Below are 15938 nucleotides of genomic sequence, written 5' to 3'. Positions count from 1 at the left end.
AAACACCAATCCACTATTTCATCAAGCCCACAGTCAGCTCAGCAATTACTCTGACAACCACAGAGACGTCATGAGAATAGTTATGTAATGGAATACCAACTCACTGAGCCAAAACTGTTAGATGGAAATCTTTCTGAAAATTAAAGGTCCCCCCCTCGGCTAATCTTATAATCTTGAAGGGTTTTTACCCTGTGCCTGTCAAAAGAGTTGGGGGCTTAAACACAGTCTGTGCACTTCCTTAACACAGCAGCAAACATTTTTGTTTTGTATTACTGTTATGGATTAATTAATGTATTATTATGAGGAAATTATGTTGAGTGGTTCATTTTGTGATTGATTTTATTGACTTTGTGTTGTATAGGGGAGGTAATTTAGTAATTCATAATGCCTTACTTGTGTTGTTGTTATTGTCTTACAAGTCTAGCAGGTGTTACCAAACACGCTCCAGACAGTTGGGTGCTTTAAATCAATGAATGTGGCAAGGGTGTTGGATAAAGGAGTAGATTACATTACAGTCTACAAGTCTGCCGCATTAATCCTCTTAGATACTCTTATACAACTATAAAGAGATTTACTGCATGCCTACAAATGTTTTCTCCCCTCTTCTTTCCCTGACATGACTCTGATCGTGTCCCCTAGATGTGACTTGGCACAGAGACTGCACGGTCCTTTAAAAGATATTGAGCCCAGAGAGAACACAAACTGAGGCTGAGTTAAACAGCTGTCTTTTCAGGACACCTACAAGGGCCAGTCAGTATGATTAATATTGACCAATGGAAAATAGTTCATATTTTACTGGAGTTAGTCTTCATTTCTACTGATTTATTTTATTATATACAGTATATACCAATTTACTGTTTTATGTCCTCCAAAAATAGTGTCGGCTCATAATATGATATTAATATCTGTTTTTGGTTATCCTGCCTTGATTAAGGTGCCATGTGATTTTTTTTTTTTTTTGTATACAATGCATTAATTAGCCATGTGACTAAACCTGTATACTGATTTTTTGGCCTCTTGGGGGAAGCAGAAACTAGCGTGGAACACAACATTGACATGTAATTTTCCTTTGAAGTAACCTTTAAGTCTAATAAATGTGGCCCAAGTCCCTCTATCCATTATGCCTGTGCTCAAACACATTATAAAATTTCCAGACAGACAACCTGACAGCTACCACTACTACAGCATTCTTTCACTTGAGGTATGAGCTAATCGGCCAGAAAACTATTGTCAACATGTCAGATGCAATCATGTTCAAATTTTTAACCTCACAGCTTTCATTAAACGGGAAAATTACATGCAACCATCCATTTGTGTCATTTTTTTGTAATGGCTCTTTACTTTCATTATGTATTTGTTGTCTGATTATTGAAGCCATCTCTTACGTACTGTGTGTGCCCTGCAACCTCACCTGTTTAATCTGTGCACAATTTTTATGTGTCGGTGTGTGTCAATGTGTCAAAGTGTCATGTTTAATCTGCAGTAATTACAGAAGAAGAATTACAGCACCTGATTGCTAATCTGGCTAACCACAAGGCTGTGCAGGAGACACACAAGTATCAGCTGTAGTCACTCTTTGTCATGTGCAACTTTGACTTGGTTCATGAAGCAAAGAATTCACCAGTTTAATCCCAATAACGTCAAAGCCACGGGCTTGTGATTAACACTGCCTGAGTGACTGAGATACACACCCACTGCTACACACTTAAGTCTCTGTGTGAATTTTCATGTTTTACAAGAAAATCCCAGTGTTTTCCACGTATGTTCATACATCCCCTGGAAGATTTAACCAACATGTGTAATGTGACTCTGCACGTGTGGTTCAAGTTCTTTAAACTGTTGTTATGTCTTTACTCCAGAAAACCCAGTAAGAAGAGAGAATGAATGCTAATCTCTTTCTAAACTAGAACACAAGAAAAACTCTTAACCAATTATTCACATAGGCTTTAAACACAAACTTTGAACCTACAACTGTTTTCTTTTTTGGCCACTTGAGAGCAGCAGAAAAAAGCTGCAAACACAACACTGACACACAATATTATTACATTTCATGTTGATAATACAAATTTAAGGCAAACTGTTGCTTATTTACACATTTAGCAGATGAGGAGCAACATTAGCATTCATTTGGAGTCATGTTTCTGGCCACCTGATGAATGTAAGTCCAATTAATCTCCTTTTAGCTCTGTTTTGGTCTCTGCCAACTCCTGAGGGAAATATAGGTCTCTTTAGCCAGCTAGTCGCTAACTTTGCCCGTCTGCTGTTGAGTACAGTGTGGAGTCGGTTATTAGAGCTTTTTCGCTAAAAACAGCTGTCTGCTAAATACCCATTATTGAGTATAGTTTTTGAGTATGATTAACGACGTGGTTCTCAAACTTTTTCTGTCACGCCCCCCTTGCCATGCCCCCACCCCAGCAAAAGTGGATTTCAAGCAAGATAGCCTTGCTAGCATCAGAGCACTTTTGTTTGTTTATGTCACCACATGAATCATATTCATGCAACTTTAGGTCCGCTCAACATCATTATTTAGCCATTTATAACAAAGAAAATATACATTCATTCTTTTTTTAACATTTATGTTATCAATTGGAACCAATAGGCTTGGAGCTGAGTGCCACAAACAGGCTGAGGAAGTCAGAAAGTATGGAGAGACGGACTCATTCCTTATTGTTTTGGTGTTTTCAGTTAATGAGATATCATTAATAGGAGAGAGTAGAACACTTTCAGTAGTCATACCCATCCTCTTGTCGAACAGGTACAAAGCCCTCAGTATGGATGACACCCTGTCCTGAGGAAAGAACTGCAGACTGCTGAAGCTTCTCGGTGTCTCTCCTCTCTGAGATGCCCTGCAGCAGACGCAGCTCCCCAAAGTTCCCTGCGACGGCCTCTGGTGACCTCAGGCTGCTCCTGCCTTGATGGCCCTGGGCTGACGTCTGAGACATCTCAATCTCCAGGTTGCTTTTGTTCTCCAAATACATGGTGAGACTGCTGAAGGAAGCAGAGTTTTGATAGAGTAACAGCTCAAAAATCAGGTCAATTCAACAGTAACAGTAAACAGCAATAACTGATTTTTTGGCCACTTGGGGGCAGTGGAAACAATCACAACGCTGATGCATTATCACCTTTTAAGTTGATATGGCTAACATGGAGCAACATTGCCATTTATTTGTAGTTATGTTTCTGGCCACCTGGCAAATTTAAGTCCAATATTTACTCTCTTTTTGCTCTGTTTTGCTCTCCACAAACTCCTGAGAGAAAATATCTGACTCTTTAGCTGCTTAATGCTACTGTGTTCAATAGCTAGTTCCTAACTTTGTCTACCTGCCATTTGCTGTTAATGTATAGTGAATTCTTTGAGCTTTTTAGCTCTGATTGTATAGAACTCTATAGAAAAAAGGTTTCCTAATAAGTTTATGGTCTCAATCGCTAGTTTCAAGTCTTCTTCAATCCAAAAAGCAAAAGCAATGGAAATCCATGGCACTTAGTACATTTAAACAGCCGTGAACTTGTTTTGGTTGTTGTCATGTTTTCGTCTTAGAACTTTGACCCTTTCACAGTGTGTTTTCAGTTCATGACAGTTAATTGTGACATTTTGGTTGCCTAAAAATGTCTTGTTCAGCATTCGGTTGTACTAAGAGACACTCTAGGAGTCGGCTGTTAGTTTTTTCCAGTAAGTACATTTTGTGTTAAGCATGTTTTTCGCTAGCCAAAATTAGCATCCCAATTAATATCACAGTTAAAAAGTCAGGTGAAACATTTCTGCCGGTTCGTCACTATGAACGACTCCAAGTACTGTAGTCATGTGACCCATTGTTAATATGAAAATAGTGATTACAGCAGCTTTAAAGTTACAGCAGTGACTTTTTAGTTCACTTGAATGTTATCTTGTCTTACTATTTCATTAAAATGTCTTCATCTACACCAAAAATGTGTTTCATTTGTTCTTTTATAAAAAAAATTTTATCAACTGATTTGAATGATGCAACTAAGTAATACATCACAGCCTTATCCCGGACAGTAGGGGCACAAGTCACTTGCCTTTACATCACTCCAGTAACTTTCCTCTCCCTGGTCAAAAAGAAACAAGGAGCTCTGTTGGACAGAGGCCCACCATCCTTTAGTGCTGATTGTGCCACAGGCCATAAAGTGTATACTGTTGTTGTACAGTGTATACTATAAATGTAAAGTATCAGAATTAATTTTAAATTTATATACTTTGTAACATAATTCAACCCTAGCTAAAATAACACAGAAGGAGGCCAACATGCATTACAACAGCTGAGTGATTCACAGCACCCATAAAGCACAGCATGAGGTCAGGGGATGAGGTCAGCTACGGCAGGCATGTGGTCCTCGCCAACACAAAGGCTGCATGAATTCAATGGGACTATTGCCCACATGAAAGGTAACAGGATCTCACAAAGACATTTGAGTCTTCTGCGATAATTCCCTTTTTTGAGGAGTAAGACTACAGCCCTGTCAAGAGGCAGTACAGGGTTGAATAACTGATCCTTCCGACAATTTGCAGGAATATTTCCAGAAAAAAAAAAAACACCACTACGAGCGACCCCATTGGCATTACACATGTAAAAACATGCCTAAACCTAACTAAACTGCAACCGTTTCATAAGTCACAACACATGATGTAACATGTACCATTCAAAATAATGTCAGAGTGCTGGCTCGTGTTTTATTACGCCTCACATAATATCCTTATCCAATGCTTGTGATGTGCCTCATCAGAAAGAAGAATGATCCTTTTTATATGACATCCTGCCTGTGGACTGTGTGTGACGACAAAGACAAACTGCTTTCTTAATTTTTCCACCCTTGTTCACAGCAATTTAAAATTCAAGATAAATATCTTTCATACAGTGTATTAAGGATAAGACAAAAGCACATTTAGAGAAGGTTAATGACTGGAACCACAATGCACAAGACTGTAACGGAAGGATTATATGTCAGGTGTTGGCCACATTCTCTTTTTTTTAATTTTGATTTAATTTTCAGTATCAGGTAATGTCTGAAAATATATAACATAATAGAAAATATAGTGCTTCATCCATCCACCACACATCCATTTACATATTAGTGGAATGAAAGGGATTTTTACAAAGTTTTTGTGGCAGCCTACTTCACAACAGTATTACGACACAATGCTTAAACCCCCTAAAACAAAGCCCACTACAGAACTTTCATTTTGGCGACAGAAATGGAAGCTATCAGACTTACCTTTCAAGATGAAGATAGAAGTTGTTGTAGATGATGATGATGATGGTAAGGAGGATGAAGACAAGGACAATGATGATGATATAGTAGTGACGATGATAAAGTTTGTGATGTTAAACAATGAAAATCCAACAGCCAAATCATAAGTAATTCAGGTTGACAATCCTGTAAAAATGTTGGTATGTGCTACTGATGCTGGGACTGTTTCTCTTGTTTTTGCTGTTATATTTGAGCACAGTGACGTGGTTGAAGACGAGAGATGTTTCTTCTCCTCTCCTCTGCTCCCCAGCAAAAGGAGGGAGATGTTGCTGAGCAGTCTGGGTCTGGAGGAACTGAGGAGGGGGGAGTGGCACAATTTGCTCTCCACTAATAGCAGAAAACTTTCTCATTCAGTCATTCTCTCACCTTTTTACAACCACACTCCCCACGCTGCTTAGCCGCCGCCTGCCACCACCCCCAACCCCTGCATTCCAAATCCACCAGTGAAAAGAACATTTCATGACAGTTTCTTGAATTAAATAAATACAATTTTAGGCCTAAATTGAAGGGAAATTTCACATTTGAAAAAAGAAGAAATAATTTGATAAACATGTCATATAGATATGTTAATGTATGGTTATCAAAGCATCCTCATCTTGCAAAGATTACTCAAAAGGTGATATGTATTTAAATGTTGTTATTTTGTGACTTTATAATGAATTACTAGCATTTTTTGTGATTCGAGATTAGTGTAGATTTTCCTGGGAGGGAGGGCTGTCAAACATAAACCACTGAGTTGTTCTACCATGGGTCAGATAGGAAGAGAAACGGAGTAGGAGTTATCCTGAAAGAGGAGTTTGTGAGGAATGTTCTAGAGGTGAAAAGAGTATCAGACAGGTTGATGAGTCTGAAGCTGGAAATTGAAGAGGTGATGTTCAATGTTGTGAGTGGTTATGCCCCACAGGTAGGATGTGAGTTAGAAGAGAAGGAGAAATTCTGGAGTGAGTTAGATTAAGTGATGCAGAGCATGCCCAGAGGTGAGAGAGTGGTGATTGGTGCAGATTTCAATGGGCATGTAGGTGAAGGGAACAGGGGTGATGAGACGGTGATGGGCAGGTTTGGTCTTCAGGACAGGAACGCAGAAGGACAGATGGTGGTCGACTTTGCAAAGAGGATGGAAATGGCTGTGGTGAACACTTTCTTCCAGAAAAGGTAGGAACATAGGGTGACATATAAGAGCGGAGGTAGAAGCACTCAGGTGGACTACATCTTGTGTAGACGTTGTAATCTGAAAGAGACCAGTGACTGTAAAGTAGTGGTAGGGGAGAGAGTAGCCAGACAACACAGGATGGTAGTGTGTAAAATGACTCTGGTGGTGAGGAAGATGAAGAGGACAAAGGCAGAGCAGAGGACGAAGTGGTGGAAGTTGAAAAAGGAAGAATGTCGTGTGGTTTTCAGGGAAGAGCTGAGAGAGATTCTGGGTGGTCAGGAAGTGCTCCCAGATGACTGGACCACTACAGCTAATGTGATCAGGGAGACAGGTAGGAGGGTACTCGGTGTGTCATCTGGAAAGAGGAAAGTGGACAAGGAGACTTGGTGGTGGAATGAGGAAGTTCAGGAGTGTATACAGAGAAAGTGGTTAGTTAAGAAGAAATGGGACACTGAGAGGACTGAAGAGAGTAGACAGGAAGATGCAGCGTAAGGTGAAGGTAGAGGTGGCAAAGGCCAAACAAAGAGCATATGAGGACTTGTATGCTAGGTTGGACACTAAAGAGGGAGAGGTGGATTTGTGCAGGTTGGCCAGACAAAGAGATAGAGATGGGAAGGATGTGCAGCAGGTTAGGGTGATTAAAGATAAGGATGGAAATGTATTGACAGGTGCCAGGAGTGTGATGGGAAGGAGTACTTTGAAGAGTTGATGAATGAGGAAAATGAAAAGGAATGAAGAGTAGAAGAGGTGACTGGTGTGGAGCAGGAAGTAGCAAAGATTAGCAAGAGTGAAGTGAGGAGGACGTTGCAGAGGATGAAAGTGGAAAGGCAGTTGGTCCTGATGACATACCTGTGGCGGTATGGAAGTGTCTAGGAGAGGTGGCAGTAGAGTTTCTGACTAGTTTGTTTAACAAGATCTTGGAGAGTGAGAGGATGCCCGAGGAATGGAGGAGAAGTGTACTGGTGCCAATTTTTAAGAACAAGGGAGATGTGCAGAGCTGTGGCAACTACAGAGGAATAAAGCTGATGAGCCATACAATGAAGTTGTGGAAAAGAGTAGTGGAAGCTAGGCTAAGGGCAGAGGTGAGCATTTGTGAGCAGCAATATGGTTTCATGCCTAGAAAGAGTACAACAGATGCAGTATTTGCGCTGAGGATGCTGATGGAGAAGTACAGAGAAGGTCATAGGGAGTTGCATTGTGTCTTCGTAGATTTAGAGAAAGCGTATGACAGGGTGCCGAGAGAGGAGCTGTGGTACTGTATGAGGAAGTCTGGAGTGGCAGAGAAGTATGTTAGAGTGGTGCAGGACATGTATGAGAGTTGTAAGACCGTGGTGAGGTGTGCTGTAGGTGTGACAGAGGAGTTCAAGGTGGAGGTGGGTCTGCATCAAGGATCGGAGCCCCTTCTTGTTTGCTCTAGTAAGAAAAAGGTCAGAGCGTCAAAGGAAATGCTTAAAGAAAACTTGTGAAAACTGCCTAATTAAATGCACTGTTCAAAAAAGGTCTTTCTGATGGAAGTTGTATCAGTTGTAACAAAAGGTCTCACATTTTATCGTCAAATAACTCCAGCTGTAATCAGCATTGAAAATGAATGTTAAAGTTCATATCCCTTAAGACCAAAAAGCATGAGAGTGAACCTGATACTTCCCAAATTCACTTCAATTTTCAATTTAATTTTATAAAATAGTAAGGAAACAACAGAGCTAAGGCCTTTACATCCCCCCAAAAATTGATTTCACCTGTGTCTCGTTGTCTCCCTCACCTAAGTGTATTTAAGTTTGTGTCTTTGGTTTGTTCTCTGTCAGTTCGTCCCAGTTGTGATGTTGGTGTCGGCTTCTCTGCCCACCGGTCTGCCTACCTGTACCTGCCAGTAAGCTCTATTAAATCATTGTGCTGCCTCCTGTCTGCATTTGGGTCCTTTCCTGTTCCCTGTTTGTAAATATTGTAACAATTATTGGATTGGGGTATAACAAAATCAGGGAGTGTATCTTTAATTTAATCTTTTGATACATCTTCCTTTGACCCAACACAACAGAGCAGATTAGGATTTTAACATCCTGCCATCATTAGTAAAAGCCAGTGAACCAGACTAACAGGACCTAAGTAATTAGAAACGCCCACCACTAAAACCTCCTCCCAATGAAAATGATCTATCCAGTGAACTGAACAGAATCGGTGATTAAAAAATACATTTCCATTAACTCTTCCACCAAAAATGATCTTCGCAGCTGCGTGGTTACAGTTTGTGGAATTCCAGCATCTGCCTTCTGTGTTCTTAGAAATCAGGGAAAACAATGTTTCCCATTGAGCGGATGGAGTCACCTGGTCTGGACTCACTGTTGCCTGTGATACCAGAAGATGAAAGCTGCACAGAGAAAATGTCCAAGGGGGGAGACTGCACACTGGTCTTGTGGGCTGATGTGAGATATAGCAGCGAGAAAAGAGCAATCACATGTACAACAAGGAGAGAGTAGAGTTAGCCAGGGGCTTTGAATGACGTGAACTACACTATCACTACTACTGTAATAGTTTCTTTACAGGTCTATTTTAAAAAAGCTATTAGACAACTGTAGCTAATCCAAACTAAGGACTAAGAAAATGGATCACATCAGTGCAGAGATCACTGCATTGGCTTCCTGTGTGCCACAGAATTGAGTTTAAAATTCTGTTGCATGATTGTAAAGTATTTAATGGGTTATGATCTCCTTCAGTAGAGACCATACATGTATTTCAATGCTGGTCTGCTTACTGTTCCCAAGGTCAGGAGAAAGCACGGAGAAGCACCTTTTTGTTTTATGCTCCTCAATCGTCTGCCTCCACATTACAATCCTTTTAAATCAGGGCTTAAAACGTGTCTGTTCGTTAGGACATTTTAAGAAATCCAGGGCAACACTCATTTGCACTTTAATATTTATCTATATTTCCTTATATTCTCAATGTACTTTTCACTTTTTAATTCACTCTGCAATGTCTTTCTATCTCTTTCTTGTGGATCTTGCACTTTTTAATTGTAAATTGCTTTACCTTTACTGTATTTTTTTTATTCTGTAAAGCACTTTGAATTGCCTCACGAATGAAATGTGCAATACAAATAAAGCTGCTTTGCTTAAATAAAGCTGGGTCCTGGATGAATGAGTTACTCACTGCTGAATGCTGTTAATCTCATACATGCACAAGATGAATGTTCATACCAACAAAGTCATAGAAATCATAAAAAGTCACATTTATAATTCTTGGTGAAAAGTAGTATATGTGTGACCTTGATGGTCATCTACAGCTGTACACCCATACCTGTCTGTTTTCTTTTTTACTTCCAATGTACTAAAGAAGAATCAAGCACTTGTGTCAATGAGCACAATATGTCTTTTTGACCCTCACACTCTCCCATTTATAAATTAGTTTTAACATGTTATATCTGATAGTATCCCAGCCTGTTCCTGTTTGGTTATATCTTGATGAATGTGCCCCTCTCACATTGACACACATTCTGTGTGGAAGATGTGAATTTGGTTGACTTTGTTGTCTCTGATCATAAGGCAGGTTCCACTCATCTGTCCTAACCACAAAAACCCCAACACTAATTCACCACCACCCCCTAAATTCACTCTGTTCCTCATTTCTGTCAAGCTTTTACTGCCTGAGACACATTTTTTTTAAGCACACATGAACACCGGGGCCTCACCATAGAGGAGCTCGGCAGTATTTTTAATAGCTGTTGCACAAATATTTTAGACTCTGTAGCTCCTGTCAGATACAAAAAATTTTGAAAATTTTTTCTCTGCCATGATTGGTGGAGAAATAAGGAATTTAAAAACAATGTAGGAAGGCAGAGAGTAAATGGAAGAAGGATAAACAGTGTCTCCCTTGCTTCTCTCAAAGATCTGATGCCTTCTTATCAGTGTGCAACAAGGAAATCCTATTTTTCACAACTGATCACTACGCAGGGTCATAATCCCTGAAACCCAAAACTATAAACTCTGTGATTAGTCCCCTGCTTACCCAGCCAGGTGAATCCTCCCCAGAGAAATGTGAAGAATTTCTTCATTATGTTTATACAAAATAGCGGCAATTTGGCTGCACATTACCCCAGAATTCAGAGAGCTTGATGTTTACTTCTGCCGAACATCAACATTAACTCACTCGAGTGAAATCTCAGTCCTGGAACACACTGTTGCACTTTCAAAATAATCCACCTGCCCTTCACGCTGCATTCATACTTTGTTTTTAATTCTCCTTGACCTCAGCTTAGGCTTTAACACAGTGGACCACAATGTCTTAATCAGCAGTCTGAAAAACTATATCGGCCTCAGTGATATGGCTCTGGATTGGTTCATCTCTTATTTGGCAAACAGGTCCTTTCTGGGGTCCCCCAGGGGTCCATTTTGGGTCCCTTCTTATTTACTATATACATCGTACCCCTGGGGCATAAGAAGTCCTTAAAGTGCTCAAAGAAAATGGAAATTTAAACATCTACTATTACCGTGACAACTGGGCAAACTTCATCTGCTGATGAAGGTCATGCGATATGATAGAAGGCTCAAGAACAGCTACTAAATGGACCTTGTGGTGAGATTGTTTCCTCAACTGCTGTTTCCAAATGTCAAGAATGAACATTGTACCTCAGCTATTTCACTTTATCAGCACACTCCTCATCAGACTGGTGAGAATCAGATGTTGCCTCCATGTAGAGCTTCAGGGCCCGCACTGTATTCACTCACCTCCCTCTCAGTGTTCTGTAGATGAGCAGGATCATGTGCCGCCAAGTCAGTGACCTCTCTGGCTCAGCAGATAGCTAACCAACCGTTTTGAGAGCAACAATGGGCAAGGCCTAAGCCACCACTGCCAATTCATCAGGGCTCTGGCACAAATGGCTCACAGCCAAGCAAGGTGCAGGGTTTACAAGGTGCATTTAGCCCAAGCTAGAGCGTGAAGAAAGCCGCCTTTAACCAAAAGCCTAGCTGCCCTGAGGGCTCAAAAGAAGGCTGATGAAGAAGATCAAGTCCAATAAAGGAACGATAGATCCCCTGCGGGCTTATGCTGCTGATCTTCCTTAACAAACCTGATTTAAGAAGTTGATAACCCTCTATTTGGTCGTGACTCCAACCTATCAAGTTGAACTGGTGGTTGCATTGAACCTCAAAGCTGAGGCTAATCTGCTGTCATTCATCAGGGACTGCAGTAATTGCATATATGCATTGTTTGTGAAACCCTTCATGTCTCTTACACCAACTACAACTTAATTCCCCCTTGTTGGCAGCCCAGTAAAACCTTCCAGGTCAACATATATTAATAATAATCTAGACCACCAGTCCCTCAGTAGCAGCACTCGCTTTGCACATATCCCCTATTCGTGAGAACAATTCCTGTTTCCTGGGCCTGGACAATGTTTCTGCATCAAGGTTCTTGTATGGTGAAGGAAACTAGATCTCTAAAATTGTCTTGGGCTGGTTAAGTCCTGTCAAAAAAGGCCATTTTGGGGGGGATTATTGTGCCGGATTTCTTCAGAAGGGAGGCTGTTCTGCTGTTTTGGGAAGACATGCTGGAGTTTGGATGATATAGTCTGTTCCCACTGAATATTTCAGAACAGTTGAACTGCTTATCCTTTAGGCAGTGCAGCGACTGACCATGCATCAATAGCTTAAGCTTCAGCAGTAGCTGTAGTGGTGCTGGCATGAGTTTTTCATGGGCAGCCCCAAGGACTATGGTTTTGCTCCCATGATCCTCTGATCCTTTAGGGGTGCAAGGAGGTGCAGAGGTTCCTCTGCATTTAAGGTGGTAGCTGTTTGGGTGTACAGTGGCATAGGTCAAGTCACCAAAGACTTCAGACAAGACCCGGCATATGAAGCATTTGGGATGAGGTCAATATGAGGTGGGCTACAGGGTTACTGAGGTATATGTAGCATGAACAGTAACATTTGAATGTACACAGGTCATCATCAGCAATACTGAGGCGGAGGGCAGCTGGCATGAGCCAGCAGGCTCCATGAAACTGTTCAACATAACACAACAACAGATCGCTGTAAACCCATTGGATATCAGTTTATGAGAGACATGTTCACAATGACAATGCTAACAAGCTGATGTTTAGCAAGTAATGTTTACCATGTTCACCATCTCAGCTAATTAGCACTAAACAATAACTATAGCGGAGGCTGATGGAAATGTGATAGTTTTACAGGCCAATAAAAAGTATTGGACAAATGGAAATTTTGACCTGATGATGGCGCTAGAGGAAAAGTCAGACTATCACCATCAAGTCATTAGAATTCATTGTCTGGACACTATGGATAACTAATGACGTTCCCATCAGCCTCAGCTGTATTTTGTGTTTAGTGCTAATTAGTAAATGTTAGCATGCTAACACGCTAAACTAAGATGATGAACATGGTAAACATTACACCTGCTAAACATCAGCATGTTAGCATTGTCATTGTGAGCATGTTAGCATGCTAATGCTAGCATTTACCTCAAAGCACCGCTGTGCTTAAGTACAGGCTCACAGAGCTGCTAGCGTAGCTGTAGTCTCTTAAACCGTGTCCGAAATCACTCCCTATTTACTGCACAGTGCACTATATTTACTGTCCACCATTTTATTTGAGTGTCCAAATTCTGAATGTGTAAATTTATCCACTACACAGTGTCCTCAGAAATTCCACAATGAAACAAAAAAAGGAGCGTCCATGGCAAGTACCGTTCTTTCAGCTAACAATCCCACAATGCAATGCTCTGCATTTTATAGATGGGGGGGTCAATTACAAAGGGAGTAGTGAATGAGTGAAAGAGGGAGTGATTTTGGACACAGCCTTGTTGAATGTCAGTCCCTTTAAAAAATTACAACTAACAATGTTTTTTTCTTAAGTTTAACTGAATATTTCATGTTACAGGGAAATGCATAAATTTTGAAGCCAACTTTTCAGGGGCTTTAAACATTGTCTATTAGTGTAAATATACTCAGTATTGGGTCGGGCAGTCTCATTCCCCATCCCTCCACTCAGACTCACTCTCATACTCTGCCTTTCCAGGATTTCATACTGGTTATACAGTACATGGTTCACTGGTCCTCACTACTCTGGCCACAATAATGCGTACTTTAACCATGCAAGTTCCACTGCACTCATGACTGAGCCACTCAGTCGTAAACCAATGTTTATAGTAACTCATGGGTCCTCATGGTCCTCTCAGCCACAGTCAGTAGTTACAACAGTGATTTACAGTACAGATAAAACAGGGCCGGCCTGAATAGAAAGACAAGGAAAAGCTTTTTGAAAGTTGCAGACACAAGGCCATCATGCTCTTTTGTCTACCTCCCACATGCAGTCACATGCTGCAGACCCAGATAGCTGCCTTCTCTCTCTCTGTCTCTGTCTGTCTGTTTGGCTAAGCCATCCTGAGCTGAGCAGCATACTTCACCCCGTGCGATACATATGCAGTGGCCTGAGACTTCTTTATTAACAGCTTAACATGATGTTTAAACTAACAGTAAATTGCCTAATAACTTATACTAAATCATTCAGTTATTTTTAATTGTTCTAATACTGCAATAAAGGGCAAAAAAGGGTACACATTAACAATAAAGTATTTCAGTGCAGCTTTTATGTCTATATGTATGTTACATTGTCTGTATGTATGGCACCTACCTCTATTGAGTATTGATAAATTAAACAAGTAGATTTCAGGTACATATACACATACCTGCTAACTCCACAGGTTTATGCCGTAATATGACACTTATTAATATATGCTATGTATCCTACCATATTAACTACATATTTTTAAACTTCCATCCTGCATATTTATAATAATATTTTAGGGTATCAATAGTCTGTTCACAGGTGAGTAATACTGCATGAGTGAAAAAGTAGTATAAAGCCTTGTGTGGCTCCAAATGGAGCTGTGTGAATTTTGATACTTTATTCGTGAATCCACAGTGTCACAGGAGAGCAATGGTAAATTGGTGGAGTACTCTTTCAATAGGATCATCATCCTTTTTTAAAAATAGCTTCACCATCATGCAACATCCTGGTGGCTTAGGGTGCCAAGACACTGACAATGTGATCATGACATCCTCAGTTTGGGTCTTGTTTGCATGTTGTCCCCACCTCTATATCACACACTCACTAATTTCCTATCAACTCTACTGCCTGCTATCAAAGAATATCATATTACCCAATTTTCCTCTGGGAGCAATTTAAACGTATTCATATCTGATGAACAAGCCAATCAATACCAACAAAATGTCTCTTTTAAAAAAGCAGCAGTCCCACAAGTTCCTTCTGTTGAATATGGCCCATTAATCCACAGCTCTCCCTCTTTCCCTGATGTAACGGATTCTCACAGCCCAGCCAACTAATGCCCTCTTACACTTTAACTTCCTGGAAAACTCACTCCCTGGAAGGCAGTGAATCTTTAAAGGATACATTCATACATTCTGTCTCAAAACACTACTCACATGCCCATACCGTATGTACGTTGAGCCACAGCCTCTTCCAACCAGTGATAAGGGCTTAATGTGGGCTCGTGTGAAATAACCGAAGCTGTTCGAACTTTGGCAGAGGACTTTGTGTTCATGCATCGCTCATAGTAAGAAGCTGATTGAGAAAATATATTTTCAGGGCCTTAATAGGAGTAAAGAGCACAGATTCATAAGCAATGGATAGAAATCTGTAATAATTTTTGTTTTTTGTCCAAGATACCATAGTAGGAAAACGCCATACACATAAGGATGCAATATGAACTCTCGTTTTCCTGTGTGGGTGCCGACTAGTTTATCTAACAGACTATATAACATATGAACTTATATGGAGACTGTTCATTCCTCTCCACTCTCCTCCCTCCCTCACTGTATTGAAAGGCACCTGACTCCCACCAGCTGTACTTTGTGATTATTACTGAAAAAAAAAAACACTAAGTCTACAAAGAATGCTAATGATTTTTAAGCCAAATTAAGCCACAGTTTTTTTCCTCCTGCCTTTGAACTACACAGAATGCATCACGGGCGTTTACTACAGCCAGAGACACTATGAGGAATGTGTAGTGAAGCCTGTCTATAAGAGAGTGGGGGGTTTTAAAATCTCCTACATCACATCACCTTTTTTTCCCAGCACGTGAGGGAGGGGCAGCCGCTCGCTGACAACGGCACGTAAAGAGGGGGATTTATTTAATCACATAGAGCTACAGGGTTAACAGAGATGTCAAGATAACACTCCACCACCATACTACTACAACCTTTGTGCCATATATTAAAAGGGATTCTCAAAGAAATCAAAAAGAAAATCTGGTTTAATTTCGGCTAAAGCTCCGCCTGGTGAAACCCAAATGATCCTCTGACCTAGTTTGGAAAAATTCAATACAATGGCTTTATGAGAGCAGCCTGTTAACCCTTCCCAAACACATTACATCTAAACAATAACCTTAATCCAGACTACAACGTCTGATATAGATTTATGGAGCACAAAAAATCCAAGACATACATGTCATTTTGAAATGATTAGAAACACTGGTTGTATCAATTTGTGTTGCACTT

The 15938-nt window shown here is 40.5% G+C and overlaps 1 protein-coding gene across 2 annotated transcripts in view; it reads right to left on the bottom strand.

Annotated features, from left to right (window-relative positions):
• The window catches only part of oca2 (oculocutaneous albinism II), a 50221-nt gene extending 44652 nt beyond the window's left edge, over window positions 1-5569 (bottom strand). Inside the window, exons 1-2 of one of the 2 annotated variants that reach the window (XM_044200300.1) lie at window positions 5233-5569; window positions 2737-2988 (exon numbers count right to left, since the gene is read on the bottom strand). In XM_044200300.1, the coding sequence (XP_044056235.1) occupies window positions 2737-2978 (242 nt within the window). In that variant the 5' untranslated portion in view covers window positions 2979-2988; window positions 5233-5569. The remainder of the gene's footprint in view (window positions 1-2736; window positions 2989-5232) is intronic. The other variant, XM_044200301.1, reaches the window with a different exon arrangement.
• Between the last annotated feature and the right edge of the window lie 10369 nt (window positions 5570-15938).

The sequence above is a fragment of the Siniperca chuatsi genome, linkage group LG6 (assembly GCF_020085105.1).
Source record: "Siniperca chuatsi isolate FFG_IHB_CAS linkage group LG6, ASM2008510v1, whole genome shotgun sequence".
Lineage (NCBI taxonomy): Eukaryota > Metazoa > Chordata > Actinopteri > Centrarchiformes > Sinipercidae > Siniperca > Siniperca chuatsi.
The sequence above is the reverse complement of the archived record's forward strand: the minus strand, read 5'-3'. Positions and strand labels throughout refer to the sequence as shown.